The sequence below is a fragment of the Miscanthus floridulus genome, chromosome 2 (genome assembly GCF_019320115.1).
Source record: "Miscanthus floridulus cultivar M001 chromosome 2, ASM1932011v1, whole genome shotgun sequence".
Classification (NCBI taxonomy): Eukaryota; Viridiplantae; Streptophyta; class Magnoliopsida; order Poales; family Poaceae; genus Miscanthus; species Miscanthus floridulus.
The window spans coordinates 175,793,812-175,811,545 of NC_089581.1; the positions used below are offsets into that span (position 1 = coordinate 175,793,812).

Genomic DNA, 17,734 nt, shown 5'->3' on the forward strand with positions numbered 1-17,734 from the left:
AATAATTGCGTTGCATTATGTAAAAGAATGAATCAAATGAACAGGAGATAAGATCTCAACGAGACTCCACAGTTCACAACCCCATCAAAGAAGCTATCTACAGTAACAGTACCCTGGCCGGAAAAAATACATTTGTGTGTGTGTGTATGCATGGTAGGATATACGAAGAGAAAAGGGGGAAAAAATGGGTGGCAACTCGTGCTGCTGCTGCTGGAGTGCTGGATGATCAGTTGGTGCAGTTCCATCTGGCGGTGGGCACGCAGCTGAGGTAGTGACACCAGTGGCAGCTGTCGTTGGCGTTGGCGCCGCGGAAGACCATCGCCATGCCGACCGCGAATCTGCAGAGGAAACAAGACAACACACGCAAGGAATGAGTTCACGTACAGCTTGAGCAGTGCATGTTAGTCTTCTCTAAACAAAACGACATAGAGTATCGTGCACAGCGTGGTTGTCAACACGGTGCACCTTGCCTAGCTAATAAGCTAGTGAAGGTTGGCTGGTGAGGAGAAAAAAGAGAATCCAATCCAGGCACGTTACTCCTGTGCTGGACAAAGCAAATGGCCAGCTCCGCAGGCGTACACTATATGATAAAGGGCGTGTGCGGGTTTCTGGAGAGGGGGGTCAGTGGTAAGCTTTATTCTCGTTGGTGCAATACGAGGAAACCACGACTCGAATCCACGTCCGATTGCACCAAACCCACCCTTCGGCATACACTATATGATAACATAATAAATAAATCAAGATAGATTGAGAGTGACAGGCAGTGACTGCGAGAGAGGGTGTCCCTTCTCTCCTGAATCGTGCTACTCTCTAGCTGGCTGCGGGCTGCCAATTCATCACTTCACATGATGATGATACTACTCTAGAGCCCAGGACGCAAGGGCAACATCACTGTTGTTTCGTGGCATTGTCAATGCCCACCGCACATCTCATCAGACACGTACGATTTCTGCCCAAATCTTTCACCGCAGTCGCAGTCGATCGGTGTACTATACGTCTATACGCCTTCATCAAATGGCGTGATGCGTGCATGATATGCACGTGGCCAGTGAACTGGTGATTCATGGATGCTTACCCGATGACGAGGAGGAGCAGGGCGACGGCAAGGAGGGTCCGCTGGTAGGCGAGGTACTTCCTGGCGGTGCAGGGCGCGTCGGCGGGGAGGCTGTAGCGCTCCATCCACCCGAAGTGCGGGCGCATGAGCACGACGAAGCCGAGGAGGAAGCCCGCGAGGAAGCCGCCGATGTGCGCGAAGTTGTTGACGTGGGGCAGGATGCCGAGCACCAGGTTGACGGCGGCGACGAACAGGAGCGTGGCCACGGCCGCCGCCTTGTTGGTGTAGATGGTCCAGTTGGTGAGCAGCTCCGAGAGCATGGCGCCCAGCAGGCCGAAGAGCGCGCCCGAGGCGCCCACGGAGATGTGGTTCCGGATGAAGAGCGACGACAGCACGGCGCCGCCTAGGCCGGAAAGGACGTAGATCGCACCGATTCTCACTGCAAAAGAACAATTGGCATGGCATGGTCGATCGATCAGCATGGCATGCAGCCTGCAGTTTGGTGTTTGCAAATGGAGTGCTAGCTGCTGCACTCCATTGGGGACGACATTGCAGAGATTTGCAGTGCAATTATTGGGGTAGGTAGGTAAGGGAGCTGCTGCTCTGCTCTGGAGTAATAATGTAACAACTCACCGTATCCGAACTGCTGTTCGAGGCGCATGCCGATGAAGAGGAGGCAGAGCATGTTGGCGACCAGGTGGAGGACGCCGGCGTGGAGCCACATGCTGGAGAGGAGGCGCCAGCCCTGGTGGTGGTGCACCACCTTCTCCCAAACCAGGGCCCCCATCTTGGTGAGCCTGCAATGCACAGCACAACGAAAGTACAGGGCGTCAGACAGGCAGGCCCCACATCTGGTGTGGTGTGATCTGAATATCTCATTCTCATCGTCTCGTCTCATGCACGCATGCTGTTGCTGTCAGCCCAGCCCCACTGGGAACTGATAACTGCAACTGATCCAGTTAATTCCGTCTTGTCCCACAGTTCGGCTAGGCTAGGCTGTATGATGAGATTGAACTACTGCTGTGGCCTGTGGCCTACCGCACGTTTTTCTAAGCGATCCATCCAGTCGTACTCCACGAACTCCTGCTTGGTACTCGTAAATCATTTGGAAGTTTTGTACTGATTGGAGAAAAGAAGAAGAAGTTTTGTGCTAAGGAAAACATGTTGTAAGTTGTAACCAAGTCATGCATGAGTAATATGCAATGACAAATCTTCCCTAATGCATAGAGGCAGAGCTCTGGCCGTCTGGCATGCTATGAAGAACATTGCAGGCAAGCAAAGGAAGCAGTGATAGATTCTGTAAAAGCATAACAGAATATAAACAGAACCAGCGTGTCTCCGATCATCGCGTTCGTGAGTCCCCGATAGCTAGACTAGCAGCTGTTCGTTTGGCTGTTGCTCGTCGTAAACGATCGTAAATTTTCAGTTGGAATAGTATTTTTCTCTCACACAAATCAACCAGCAGTACTTCTTTACAAACCAGCCAACTGAACACGCTGTGTAGATCCGATGCAGCAGATTGCAGAAGCCAGCCAGCCCAGGAATGATCGATCCAACAGAAATGATCGATTGAGAAGAGGGAGGAACGAAGGAATGATCATACTCACGTGGCGGAGGATGGGCCGAGGAGCGGGTTCTGTCGCAGCGGCTGGAAGGAGAAGCGGCCGAGGAATCGGGCGACGCACTTGCCGTCGCGCGGCGTCGTGTGCGCGGGGCAGTTGTTGGCGTACATGGTGATGACGAAGACGGTGATGTTGGCGACGAAGAAGACGGGGACGATCCATGGCACCCACTCCCGCTCCCCCTCGTGCTGCGGGTACAGCGGCGACGGCACCTTGCCGGGCTCCTTCCTCACCACGCCGCCCTTCTCCACGTCCGCCCGCGTCGCCATGCCTAGTCGCCTCGCGCGCGCTGTGCTGTGCTGTGGCCTGTGGGTGGTGGGAAAGGACGGCGAGACGTGAGGAGCGGCGGGGTGGGAATAAATAAATAAACGCGCGAGCCGGAGGAGGCGCGGCGCGGCGGTTTTTCTTTGAATTCCCAGGGCAGGGCAGCCAGGCAGGGGTGGCGCATGGCGTGTTGTGGTGTGGTGTGGTGTGGTGTACCTGGACTGGTGTGGAAAAAGAGTTTGGACGTGCGTGCGGCGCCTGCAGGTAAGCTGTAAAACTACCTGCTTTGACTTTGAACCTATCAAGATCGATGTACCGTTGTGCTGTCGCGTTTACGTTTCCAGCAAAAGCGCCTGCCTGTGGTGATCAACCTCAGCTGCTGGTGAATAGCATGGAACGGTGGTATAACCAACGATAAAACGGATGTGAATTCCGGCTGATCAATCAGTGATTCAGTGACTAATAACACAGGGCCCGGCGTCGACCCTAGTAGGCGCTGGTGCCCGGACAGCAGCGCCTGCCTCTTTTTTCTGGCAGAAGCTTCAAAGCACATGCATGACCCAGGCCCAGGCTGCATCCGATGATCAATGATGAGGAAGGTTCTGTTTGTTTAACATTTGCGGAGGAATCATGACAAGGTGCAGAGGTGAGCTTGCCGGACCGTTTTTGCAATTTGTCTAATGGGTCGTATCAGCGGCGATGAATGTGATTAGATCTGATGATGGAGGCAGGCAATGATGATGCGACGACGCTAGTGCACGCAGCAGCGGTAAAGAATCTCAACTACTTTTGAGCTAGCCACTCGGTTTCTGGAATTCCCGGTTTCTTCCCTTCCCTTGCCGTTCCCGAGCTTTTTCTTCTTGTGCCACACCCGGTTGGCACCGACAGGCCCGTCTGGTGGGTGTACATGTAGGAGGAGTATGTAGCATGAAACATGCATCCGATGCCTTTGTTTTTTTATGGGAAAAGCAACGCACCCTTGTGGCCTTGTCTGCTCTTTGCTGCCATGGTCAGGCTGGCAGGCTCATGGAACCTGTGCGGAAACGGCACTCCCGCCGGTCTACGCGTGCGTGCAGTCAGCGAAGAAGAGCCAAGGCCTCCTGACGAAAACGAAAGGAAAGCGACCTGGGCTGGGTGGGTGGGGTGGACGGTGGAGACTGCACTGGAGAGCCCGACCGACGAGGCGACGTACGACGCGGGTTTGGGCGTTTGGCTCGGCGGCCTCGGCACCTCGCCCGCGCGCGGTTTGTTTCCGCGTCTCCCGGTATCGCGCCGCGTGTCGGCACGCGTGCGTGAGTTGGCACGCGGCGCGGGCAGGCAGCTGTGCCGTTTCGTCGTGTCGGTTTCATCAGTTTGGGCGGTTGTGGGCGTGGACGGGGCTGGAATCGCATCTGCATGCACCGCCCGCCGCCGATCGAGCTGAGGTATGGATGGCTACAGCTTGTCGTTTGCCGCGGCCGGCGGCCGGCAAGGCCTCGCGCCCCCGCCGGCCCGTCGGCCGCGTGCTCGGAATGATCCGTCGTCCCAGCCGCAGCCAGCGCCAGCGGCCTCCATTTGCCCATTTCCGTCGCGTGTAATGTCATACGGTATTAATAATGACAGTAAAATAAAATGGCGATTCCAGCTGGCCTTAACCAGGCTGAGTTGTTTATGCTGCTCAACTAGCTGTGCCTTTCCACGCCAGCCTGCTGATTCTGCGATTCATCAGTGCCCCCCACATCCAGCCTCGTATACTTGAATGATTGAACCATTGAGGCCGCTCCGCTCGAATTGAATCGCTTTACTGCTTTTTATGCCAAGCACCGAAACAAAGCAAGCGCACAAAAACTCGCACTGTTCGTCGTTATTGCGAAACAAAGCAAAAGTTCTCGAGGGAAAACGTAACCTAACTTGGCAAACTCTACGCCAAGCGAGCGAGTGAGCTGGCCGTGTCGTAAATGTCTGACCGGCCAATTCAGTCAAATATTTATCGGACCACGGACCACCGCCCATGCCATGAGAAATTGGTGCACACCTACAGAGAGCCAAGGAGAATTGGGCCAATCTCGGTGACCACAACACTTCGTTCTTTCGCCTCTTCGTCACCAAGAGAAACAGAAAAAATAGGATTTCTTATTTGCAGAACACCGATGGAACCCATGCCACCACCCCTGATCAATTAGCTCACACCCTTCAAACTTATTTCCGAAATATTTTTAGCTCTGAACCTAACCATCAGATTTCAAATGACATAGGTTCTACCAATGACCATTCTATTGCAGAACAAGCAAATGCAGGTGAAGACGCACTACGCTACACCAACTCAGTGCCGCAGATACAAGAACTTCACAGCATTGTCAAAAACATGAGAAGCAATGCCTCCCCTGGACCTGATGGACTCAATGCAGCATTCTACGAATCAGCATGGCCTTGGATCTCTAACGATATCCACACTTTGGTAAGTGATTTCTACACCTCAGCCTTTATGCATCCTGAGGTAAACCAAACCTTTATTGCTCTAATCCCCAAGAAAATGCAACCCATGTTACCTCTGGACTTTAGGCCCATTAGCCTTTGCAATGTCATTTATAAGATTATTGCTAAATCCCTTGCCGATAGACTTAAGCCTCACCTGTCTGACTATATTGATCACTCTCAGGCTGCTTTTATTAAGAACAGCACATATCTTCCAACATCATCATCACTCAGAAAATAATCCACTCCTTCACTCTTAAGAATTGGAAGCAGCAGGCTTTCCTGCTTAAACCTGACCTTGCTAAGGCTTTCGATCGCCTAGAATAGAACTTCATTGCTAAAGCCCTGCGGCGGCTCGGGCTTCAAAGTCACTTCATTCACCTTATTCATGCATGCATCTCTACTCCCACCTTCTCTATTCTCGTCAATGGTGAGCCCACTGATGCTTTCCCCTCTCAGCGTGGTATTCGACAGGGATGCCCCCTGTCGCCTTACCTCTTTGTGGTTGCCATCAATGAACTTTTCATTCTTTTACAACATGAATTGCATACTTCTAACCTCATGGGAGTCTCTCTTGGACCCGGCTGCCCTCCTATCCACTCTCTTCTTTTTGCAGATGATCTCATTCTCTGTGGATCCGCAAAGGAGCAAGAAGCTACCATCATTCGTACTATACTTCAGGAATTCTGCCATCGGTCTGGCCAGGTACCCAACCTACAGAAGTCATCGATTATGTTTAGCAGGAATGTCAACAGCACTACTATAGCTACAATTAAGAACATCTTTCCTGTACCTGACCTTCTACCTAACACTATGCACCTTGGTCATCCAATAATTTTCAATCACAACGATAGAAACAAAGCTTATGAATTTATTATTAACAAGTTCAAAGCTAAGCTTACCACTGTCAAGGCTAATAAGCTTAATCATGTTAGTAGACTCACATACATTCAGTCTGTTCTTTCCTCTTTCCCTATGTACTATATGTCAACTGTTTTTTTCTAAGACTTTTATCCACAGAATCAATGATATCATCAGAAGATTTTGGTGGACAGAAGTTCAGGAAGACAACCCTACATCCCCTATTTTCCGATCTTGGGAAGATATTTCCCAAACGAAGGACAACGACGGCCTAGGCATTAGGGACCTTACACTGTTAATAAAAGTCTTCTCACCCAAGCCGCTTGGAATATTGTCACTAACAAGAATCCTCTCCTCTCCTATGTGCTTAAAGCCAAGTATTACCATAACGTTTCTTTTTGGACTGCCAAAACAAATGGACCTCGCTCGGTTTTCTGGTCTTCTGTTTTGCAGGTCAAAATGGAACTATGCGCCAATTCTACTTACCTACTTCATGGAGGTAATACCTCCATTTGGTCAGCCCCTTGGTGCCCTCTTTGGAAATCTATTCACAACCACATGCACTTGCGGTTACTACTCTACCTCTACCTGCAACTGTCTCCCAACTTTGGAATCCTGACTCTAGATCCTAGAATGTTGATCTTATTGCAAATATTTTTGATGATCAGGCTCTCCAGGCCGTCACCAATATTAACCCTGTCGATAGTGAACAACATGACACACTATGGTGGATTCCATCAAAGAATGGACAACACACTACTAAATCTATTTACAGGCATCTCAGCTCCTAGTTAGTCGTCCAGCTTCTACAACAAGGTTCCAGGAGTATACAACCAAATGCAAATCAGTTGTTTTTAACTGCAATGAGTGAAAATACTACAAAATATGAGTCAATTTGAGAGGCTGTTTTTTTACTGTTTTAGGCTTCAACGAGTGAAAATACTACAAAATATGGCATTATACATATACATATACAAGTATATACACATATATACATAGAAGTGTGCTAAATTAGTTGGGTATTCCTGAGAATATGGGGAATACCCTCTGTATCCGCCCATGCTACAGAGGGTGTGGAAAAGCAATGAATTATCGCCGCTGATCAAAACCTTCACCTGGCGACTAATACGCATGGCACTTGCCATAGTTGAAAGAGCAACAAGGTACTCCACTAACATTGACAAACAATGTGCAGCTTGTGGAGCTGTGGAAGATGACATGCACCTCTTCTTCCATTGTCATCTTCCTCGTGCGGTATGGTTTTCTTCCAATCCACCTCTTCGAACTGATAATCTTCCTCAGGAGGAAGATGGTGTTCAACTCATCCTTCAGGCAATCATTTCTAGCTCCACCCCAAACCTAGTTTTACACAAAATTCTTGTCACCTTATGGTATCTATGGAAAGCAAGGAATGATACTCGCTTCTAGAGGCAAATTGGAATCCTTGGTAGATACATCACGCGGTGGCGGCACATATTGCCACCAATCATCAAGGGACTGCTGCACTCAATAAGCCAACACCCAGTACTAAAGCCGGCCTTCTGCCACCAACAACAGGCCGACCACGACCAACAAATAGGTCTGCCACCACAAATGCAACAACAACCTTCGAACCAAAGGTACATAGTCATTGTGCCGGCTCAGCTCCAAGGCAATAGGTGTTATGTGGATGTATCTACCTTGTCGGACTATGGTAGAACCACCTAATCTAATGCCTCTCAGGAGTGCTTGTCTTCCATTAGACACTAAACACCCCAGGGAGAACACTAAATTACACAGTTCCGTCAGGCACATCCTAGGGGAGAACCCGAAAATCCACATTTTTGCCATCAGGATCACAAATGAGAGAATAAAGCTTACAACATTATTTACCATTTCTTACCTCACTTTACATGAAACATCAGAGTATAACATTCATTATTTATAATAGCGGAATATGAACATGTTATCAGAGTTATGAACAATTTAAGTTAACAGCGGAATATAAACATGTGATCAGAATTATAGCAAAAATAAATAGCTATTCATGGCATGATGAAGCATTGATATATAAACTTTGACAACAGATTATAATACTTTCATTTATAAAAATATTTAGTGAGAGTTATAAATAAAAACTATGATCGCAGTGTAAAGGAATCCTCGCTGAGCCCACCAGGAGGAGTCCACACACAAGATTCAGCTCTAGCATCCGCCTATCACCTGCAACAGGAGGAATAAAACCCTAAGTACTCAATTGTACTCAGCAAGACTTACCCGGCAGGAGGAAAGAAAAGACTCTAAGAATATGCAAGGCTATCTAGCTTGTGGGTTTATTGCATTTGCAGAAAACATTACTAAGCGTGTGTCCTTATGTTTGATTTTTATTAACAGCCGCATTAGTTCATTATCTAACCATTCTACGTAAGCACCTGTACTACTTTCAAGCATGTGGTAAGTAATCAGAATTTTCTTCTTCCATCTTTCATCTTTCAGTTCTTACTACGGTGCTAGAGTTAAGACAAGTCATACCGACTCGGCGGCGATTCGTGAACCAATGTCCCCAGCTAGGTATCCCGAAAACACACGCCCCCCTTTACCCAAGGTACAAGAAGGACCAAGCCATTACCCTCCTATCCTGGGTGTCCAGGTCTCCGTTCAAACTGGGACTCCAAGCCCCCGCCCCTGAGTTCTAGACTCAGTGCGGTGCAAGGACCTCCCTCACCAAAATAAAACCCTGACAGTCGGTCCAGAAAGAGCCGGATGCACGACAAGAGAGCAACAAGCCTTCCAAGCGCCCATACACAAGTATGCGCTCGAGATAATAAATCTGTGACTTGCCTAGCGTCTTATGCAATGACCGGTCCTTAACCGACACAGATAGGGAAAGCAGTGTAACTAGGCTATGTCCCGCGTCCGCGGTGGCACAACCTCTTACACCCACTAATACCCAAACCATATCCTTGCCTAGTCACCATTTTTCCTTTGCATCATTTATATTTTTCAAATGATAGTAATACAGTAATATATTTCCTATCTCTCACGAGTGACAGCCATCACTTGACTTCTACCAGAGTCCTGTAGCATAACAATCTACACGATCCGGTCATACTAGTAGGACTCATAGGATAAAGATATGTATATGCAAATGGGTTTTATTCAACTCCTTAAAACTTAATGCACAAATATAATTTAAACTGCAGAAAAGTGGGGGTTATACACTGGGGCTTGCCTGGGTAAAATATAACCAAAGGTTAGTATTTGTATCTTCAGATCATCCACATCATCTGAATAGAAAGCACATCGTATCATCTCTTGGAGAGAATACCATCTGTAGATTCTCACTCATCCTTCACTTGATCCGTTGATCCATCATCGTACCTATATGATATGCATTGATGCAAATGCATAGATGTAAATAATCAACGACAGCCGAAATGTTTAGAAACCCGATCATGCCTCACAAGCTAACAAGCTTGCTCTAACGACGTCCGTACTTAGGTTACATATCCATGTTGGCGAATAAGACGTTATTTCCCAACGAACGTTTTAGTTATACAGACCCGAGTTGTTCCATTATCCCATTCTATCCATTTAATCTTTATTCGGGATAGGGCATCATTATCTATTTAGCAAACTAATTATTCTGGAGCTACAAAAAAATACAGTGAGTACCTAATATTGCTAGGAGCCTACTGTATAAATTTTAGATTCAATAATATTACCAGTTTATCACAACAATTCCTATAAATTTATATTTTTATAATATTAAGTACCTTAAATTAATTATATAGCTTCCAAGAATATTACCAAACTATGTGAACAAAATATACTAACAAGTAGATCATGATATTAGGAGGCTAACAAAATTGGTTTTACAATTTTTGGATAACTACACCAATTTATATTGATTTTACAAGTTCATTTATGAAACTAAATTAGCAATTGCTTCATAAGACCAAAAGGGCCAACGGCCACTCATTCGGCCCAGCGGCGCAATAAGGGACGCGGCGGCCCAGGCGAAAGTGACACCCGACCGGCCCAGGCGCAAGTGGACCAAGGCCGACAGCGTGACACAACCCGAGACACGCGCGCAGCCTAGGCGACAAATGGACCACCGCCTAGCGCGAGCAGGCCGGCCCATGCACAGACGAGCGTGGCCCAACACGTGGTGGGGCGTGAGCGGCCTAGTCAAGCTAGCCCACGGTGTAGGCACAACGACAGCAGGCCAGCCCAGGAGGGAAGACCCAGGACGCGGGCGTGTTTTTGAAGAAAACTCCTTATCCGTTTTTCTAATTGCCAATTCCTATTTGCACTATTCATTACTCTCTCAGTCTTATCACAATAACCCCTTACTCTTGTTCATATTTACAAATCGCAGTCCCCGAGTGACTCCAAAGCAGAGCAGAGCAGCAAATCATGGTCGGCCGACACCGGTTCCGGTCAAGGGACTCGCCGGCGACGTGAGGCGAGCGACAAGGCGTGTGGGCCCCCGCACGAAGACAACGTGGCCATGGAGAGCAACCTGGGGGCCAGGTCACCAGACGGTGGGCACTACATGACTGTCCATGTTAGCGCGATTCACCGGTGGCGGCGCATGCGCTCCAGCATGGGTGTGGCAACACCGGTGAACGGAGGGGCAGGGAACGAAGCAAAAGCTAGCTAGGATCGGTCGTGATGATCGGTTGGGCCGGAGGAAGTTGGGATAGTGCCGGCCATGGTTAGTGACCATGATAGCCCAGTTCATCGTCGGTAGCAAGGCGTTCGGGCGTTCCTAGGGCGCAACTAGTTAAACTGGGTGCCTTAAGAGTACAAGGGGCTCACCATAAGCTAGAAGGAAGGGCTGGAAGAGGCCGTGGAGCTTGGTGAGATGGTTGGCCACGTGCGGGGTGGATCCGAGCTGGTGCGACGACGGCATCATCGTCGTTCCGACGATCCACTGGAGCTCCGGTGAACCTGTGTCACAGACGCGTCTGAGGCATTAACACAAAGCAATAACACCGAGAAGATCGAAGAAAAATAGAAGGGATAAGAGGGCTCAAGGCCGAGCTTGGTGCGACACCCATGGTGGCCAGCGGCGACGGCGAGGCTTCGGGCGAGCTCGCTGGTGGATGACTTACCCCGCGATCGACTGCACTGGCAAGCTATGGACCTTGGACACCAGTGAGTGCAAGGAATTGGAGGGAGGCTCATCATGCACGACAAATTCGGAGAAGAGGGAGGGTGGCGCTGTGGGACGCGGCAAGGCGAGGCGAAGCCGAGGAGGTTCGCGCTCTTGCGTAAGCGGTGGCCGACGACGGGAGCACGACCACGATGGCGCTGCGGCGCGAGGAGCGGGGAAGGTAGGGGCGGTGCATGCTCGGGTGGTAGCGGGGCTCACTGCGCTTGCGCATGCTGCGGTCGATAATGGGAGCAGCGCAGGTGCCAGCGGAGGTCGCCCAGAGCAGCTCGGTTCACCAAGGGGCACGCGCGGTGGTGATGGGCTCGATGCTACGGGGCAGCGGCGGCTCCCAATGTGGATGGCAGCCCAATGAAATAGGCATGCCGACAGTGGGGCACTAGGGCTGTTGTGGGTATGAGGCATGGGAGGACGACGTAGCTCGGTCTTTGGCTTAAGCACAAGGGTAGCAGACAGGCGTAATCGAGAAGCAGAGGCAGGGCAAGCTGGGGTTGGCGCATCCACCACGACAACAGAAAAAGGAGAGACGAGGAAGCAAGCGCACGTGGGCGGCCGGCTAAGGCGTGCGCAGGGCAGTGCCAGTGAGGGTAGCATGACAGGACAACAGAGGCAGAGTGGTAAGGCGTATCGTGGCTGTTAGCCACACGCCTGCGCGCACAGAACATGAAAAGACATGGCGAGGGCAGGGACAGAACCACGTGCGGAAGCATGAAAAACGGCAGCAAATGACGAGGCCAATAGTGAGGGAGGGAAAACAAGGATACTGATGGATGAGAAGACTTTGCACTGCCGCGCCACGACGGGAGACGAAACGGTGAATAATTGCCATACAATGAGTACACTGTACGCCAGGAAAAATAACGAAGCTGCTGCGCTCACTCTCTTGTCAGTTCATGCTTATCAAAATAAACCCATAAGTATATATATATACCATTCTATTTATTAATGGATTTTATTTTATTTATAAATGTTGCAGAACAAACCACTCGCTAGCATCGTCGCTCAACATTCCTAAATACCTTTACGCACGGAGTAATTTAACTTGGGCGTTTATTTGAGTCCACAAAATTAAGTCACATGGGATTCACTTATCGCATAAAGTACATTTTAAATCAAAAATTCCGAGAGACTCGTTTCGAAAATTTGACTTAAGTCTAAATTATGGTGCTAAACGAGCTCGTAACACCAGAGATGTTACACAGAACACTCAATGCCCCCTAGACAACATGGTCTCGGGGTATTCATACTTAACATGCAGGTACATCCACCCGGGGGATTACATCAAAGCAAAGCTTGCTGGCTGCACTTTAGTCCTCATGGCCGAAGTAGCAAGCCTAACTTTGGCTTCCACTCTCATTGACAAGCTGAATTTAGGCACCACCAGCTTCCTATCGAATTGTGAACAGTTGGTTCACTTCTTCAACCAGGAAGATCACTCTTACCCCCCGGATTAGAGAATCAAACATTTCACTCAAATATTCTCCAACCATGCAAGATCCAGGGAATCTAAGATTTTCAAGATCAACGAAAGACTAAACATAACAGTAGATGCTTTAGCACGCCAAGCTCTATAATATTTGTCCACTCGAAGCAACATCTTAGAACACTCATGCTCTCATGAGCACCATGTATTGCAGTGTATCTCAAGCTCTACAATCTGTAGACTTGAATGTTGTAACACTCCTTGCAGCGTGTTGCTGCTAATTAATAAAGTTGTTTGTTGTCAAAAAAACATCAGGTACCATGGTCACATGTCGAAGGCAATCACGCCGTGCCCGTCCCAACTCCCAAATAGGCAGTTGTCCTAGCGAGAGGAAGTTTCTTTTGGCCCTGTCCGTTTCGCTAATAAGCTAGGCTGAAAAGTACTGTTCGTTGATTTTTTGTGAGAGAAAAACACTGTACCGGCTGCTCGACCCATGATTTCCCACGGGGTTTTTCCCCATTTTAACAGGGCCTCTCTCGCGTGGAGCTATAAAGGGATTACGACGCGCCCGTCGTCTACGGAGCATTGGATGGTTTCGGTGATTTCTTTAAGGACGCGATCTTGGAATTTAGGTGTAGTTGTAGGATCTGTTTGTGTACTTGAGGTGTGTGTGGGTGTGAGTGTATGTGGTGTTGGTGTGTGTATCTGGTCATGAATAGATAATACAGTTGTACCTAGATGAGAGGCGTCAAAAAAAGAAAAACACTGTACCATGGCTGATAAGTTCAAGGGAACATTACCGAGCAATTTCAAAGATGAAAAACGAACAGAATTATCTTATGGGCTTATCATCTTTCAAACGATGATTCTAGCACTCGGATGTCCGACGCGTGAGTGCGTCCAGACGTCGGTCCGCTTCCTAAACCCGCTCGTCCCCCGCCATGGAAATAGAACAGAACTCGCCCGCCCTCTTCATATAGAATGGAACCCGCCCTATCCTCCGCTTTCCACCGTGCCCCTATCCCTCGTTCCTCAACGCACCCTATTCCCCCACCGCGCCCCTGTCCCAAAAAAGAGCATGAAACACTTCAAGTGCAATATTGCAAAACATATGAAAAAACTATGTAGTATAACATCGGGATATAAATACTGCAACATCGTAAAAATATGTAGTGCAACATCGAAAAATATGTACTGCAACAATAAAAAAATATGTACTGCAACATCAAAAAAATATGTACTGCAACATCGAAAAACATGTACAGCAACATCAAAAAACACATGTACTGCCGCATCAAATAAAAATGTGCTGCAACAAAGAAAATTATATACTGCAACATCGAAAAAATATGTACTGCAACATCGAAAAATTTGTCCTGCAACATTGAAAAAATATGTACTATAACGTCAAAAATTATGTGCTGCAACATCGCAAAAATATCTGTTGCAATGACCCAAAAATCATATTGCAACATTCAAAAATTATCTGTTGCAACATAAAAAACACATTGCAACACGAAAAACAGCAAAAAAGTACAAAACAACCCCTGGCCCATCACCTTCAAGCTCGATGGAGGGAGGAGGAAATAGGACCCCAAAACTTCCCTGAATCCTAGCCACCGCTGCGTGCCTCAGATCCAAAGAAGGAGGAGGAGGAGGGCTCAGATCCAGAGGAGGAGGAGGAGGTGGGCTCAGATCTAGAGAAGAGCCAACCTACCTCATTGGAGCCGTCGTCATCGTCCTCATCTCCGGTGGGGGAGCAGGAGCTGGGTCATTGGGGAACGCAAGGTTGCATAGAGGTCGCGGAGGAGTGAGGGACGAAGGAAGGGAGGGAGCAGGAGCGGCGGACGCGCGACAATGAGACTGCATGCGGGCGCGGCATCCCCGTCCTAGGGACAGCCCAGAGAACGAGTGCGTAGAGCGGGGGGAGAACGAGTTTTGGGAAAGCGAGTGTGTGGAAATGGGCAGAGCGGGGGAGAGCTAGTGTGGGGGTGCATGGAAAGGATGGATCAGGTTCAGCGTGGCTTGGGTACGTTCGTCCCTATCCGAACGTTCGCTATATATCACTATCGTCTTCTAAAACAAAATCAGGAATTGTAACACCCTAAAAATTACCTCTTTTAAAATAGAGCTAAAATGATTTATTTATGAATTTTTGTGCACATGAAATATAGGAAATAAAATTTTTCATTTAAAATCCATCATAAGGTAGCAACGTGTTTGATGCATACATGCTATTGCATTTAATTTTATTGGTTGAGTGGCTTTAGTTTAAAAGTCAAAATGGTTAAAATGTTTTTGAAAAGAGTTTGAAGATGACTTTGAAATAAAAGAAAAGAAAGGAAAGAAATTTAGAAAATAAAAGTATTTTTAAAGTTGTAAAATTTATCTTGGAAAGCCTAATGAAATTGTCCATTTTTATTGAATGGAAAAGAATATTGAAACCATACTCGATTTGGATTGAATTTAGCTTGGAATTGGAAAATGTAAGAATTTAAAAAGTTTATTTGTGGAAACTTACCAAAATTGCTCAATTATATTTGAGATGAAAAGTATGTTCAAAACTATATTCAAATTTGCAATTGGTTTACATTTGAATTGGCTTTGAAAACAAAATAGGAAAAAAAAAAGATTTGGAAAAGAAATTCTTTTCTTCCCTTTCAGCCCAGACTCCGGCCTGGCCTGCTGGCGGCCCAGCCTTTCTCCCTCCCTTCTCCCTTTTCTTCAGCGCCCGGCCTGCTGCCTCGGCGTTGCGGCCCGCTCACCGTCCCAGCCCCCGTGGGCTTCCTCGCGCGCGCAAGTCACAGGCCCAGCTGGCGCCTACGGCCTGCCACGCGCAAGCGCCGGCCTGCTCGGTCAGACGCTGCACGCCGTTCTCTCCCTTCGCTCACTACGCTCCTGGCCCCACGCCTTCAGACGCCCGCACGTCAGCCGCCCGCACGCGGCCGCCGCTTCTCCCTCACTGCACTGCCGGTCCCGCATGTCAGCGCCGCGCCTGTCTTCTTCCCTTTCCTTTCTTCCCCGTGTTTCTTTCCTTTCTCTCCCCGCCGATGGCGCACGCCCGATTGGAAGGCCACCGGCGCCCACGCAAGGCAGGCGACCAAATCCTGCCCGCGCCCCTGCTCCCTTTCCTTCTACGCCGCGCTGTCCGGCCTACAAAACTCAAGCTGCATCTCCCCTTTCCTCTGTCTGCGTTCACGCTCACCGGCCACGCTCAAGCACCCACCGCCGCCGCCGTAATCCTTCGCTCCGGCGCTCCAATCCCCGTCACCGAAGCCACCTAAGGTCTCACCGTGTTTCACCGCAGCCGAAGGTACCCATAATTTCTCGAATTGGCCTTGTTTCGCCCGGATTCGCCTTCACCCGCGCCCTCCCTCTCTCTCCAGTTCACGGCCGCCGTCGATGACCCGCTTCGGAGGTCTTCCAGACGCCGCGATCACCACCTTTGACCTCGCGGTGAGATTCTCCGCCTCCTGGTGCTCTTCGTTGCTCAAATGATGGCCTAGAACGCCGTACCCGCAAGCGCGGCTCGCCGCCGGCAATGGCGCCCTCGCCGGTGATGCCCTGTAGCCGCCGGAATTCGTCCGGTGCCACCTGCGCCGTCGGATTCGCGATGAAGGGCCGCGATTAGATCTTACCTCTTCGTTAAGTGACTGGTCCATGGACCCGTAGACCACAGTCCACCGTGGCCGCGTCAGTCGGTCCACAGAGCCACGTGGTGAACCAAGCCAACCACCAGCCGCCATGTGTCACGTAGTCAGCATCCCCAGTCAACCCCCAGTCAACCACGGTCAGCCATGCCAGTTTTGCAGAAAAGCCCCTCGGTTTTTAGTGAATCAACCCGCGATCCAAATTAGTTCAAACTGATTTCTTTTAGGTCCTGTTTTCTTCTGATTTAAACCCTGTATTTTCCAGAATTAGTGTGTCCAGTCCAAAGTACATTTAAATTCAGATTTTTAATTGTTTTAATTCAAATTTGAGTTCAAATATTTATAGGAATGCCACTGGATCTTATTTTATGCGTAACTTTTGCGTTTTAAGTCCGATTCATCCGTTCGAATTGCGTTAGGATCGTGTTTACGTTATCTACGTGTTTATACAACTGTTAGGCATGTTTTCAACATTTGAAATTCATGAGTAGATTTAATCTATTAATTAACCAAAGCAAAACTTGTTTAAATCATAATTTATTTGTTTTAACTCCGAAAAAGTCCGTTCAAGTTGCGTTTGTTTTGTAACGACGAGATCTACGTATTAGTAATGATATTTATTATATTACTATCTCATAAAAATCGTGGTTTAAATCATATCTTGAGTAAAGATTATGCAACTATGTTTTATACATAAAATATGATTTGTTTTACTTTTGTTTTATAATTTAAATCTAAAATTGATTTAAATCAATCTATATTATTTATAAATATCTTTTATAAATGAATTCATATAGTTAACATAAATGAAGCCTATAGTTTCTTTTCCACGTGTTAAGCAAATCTCTCGGTAGTTGTAACTTTTCAACCGTAGCTTCGATTAGCGTGCTTCTCGCGACTGTGTGTACGTAGCGATGCGTAGAATCGTGTTTCAATCTCTTTTACTTAATTTTTTATGATTGGTGTACTGTTCTGATATAGATGCAATTATATGCTATGCATGTACATGTATGGATGTTTGTGTGGTGATATATGGTTCAGTCAATCGGTGAGGTTTACGTAGTGATTAAGAAGCAGTTCTCTGAAGACTAGAAGCTAAGAATTGGAAGCAGAAGATTGAAAGTGGAATACTAAAGGCCTTTGAGCGTATTGCTTTGGGGGAAAAGCAAGTTAAGGCAAGTATAGCTTGGGTTTTCTTTCTGTGATCATGATCTTGAAACTTGATTAATGAATATGCTATAAACATAA

The 17,734-nt window shown here is 48.1% G+C and overlaps 1 protein-coding gene across 1 annotated transcript; it reads right to left on the minus strand.

The window, feature by feature from the left end:
* Positions 1–3,078, minus strand: LOC136540784 (RHOMBOID-like protein 2). The gene is made up of 4 exons (XM_066532803.1): positions 2,662–3,078; positions 1,688–1,851; positions 1,076–1,493; positions 1–338 (listed from the first exon to the last, which is right to left on the minus strand). The coding sequence occupies exons 1-4, from the start codon at positions 2,943–2,945 to the stop codon at positions 227–229; spliced, it is 978 nt and encodes a 325-aa protein (XP_066388900.1). The 5' UTR covers positions 2,946–3,078; the 3' UTR covers positions 1–226.
* Between the last annotated feature and the right edge of the window lie 14,656 nt (positions 3,079–17,734).

Coding starts and splice junctions, on each gene's coding strand:
- LOC136540784 (XM_066532803.1), bottom strand. CDS start 2,945: ATGGCGACGCGGGCGGACGTGGAGAAGGGCGGCGTGGTGAGGAAGGAG. Junction 1,852..2,661: donor CTCGGCCCATCCTCCGCCAC/GTGAGTATGATC, acceptor TGTGCATTGCAG/GCTCACCAAGATGGGGGCCC. Junction 339..1,075: donor CTGCTCCTCCTCGTCATCGG/GTAAGCATCCAT, acceptor TTTCCTCTGCAG/ATTCGCGGTCGGCATGGCGA.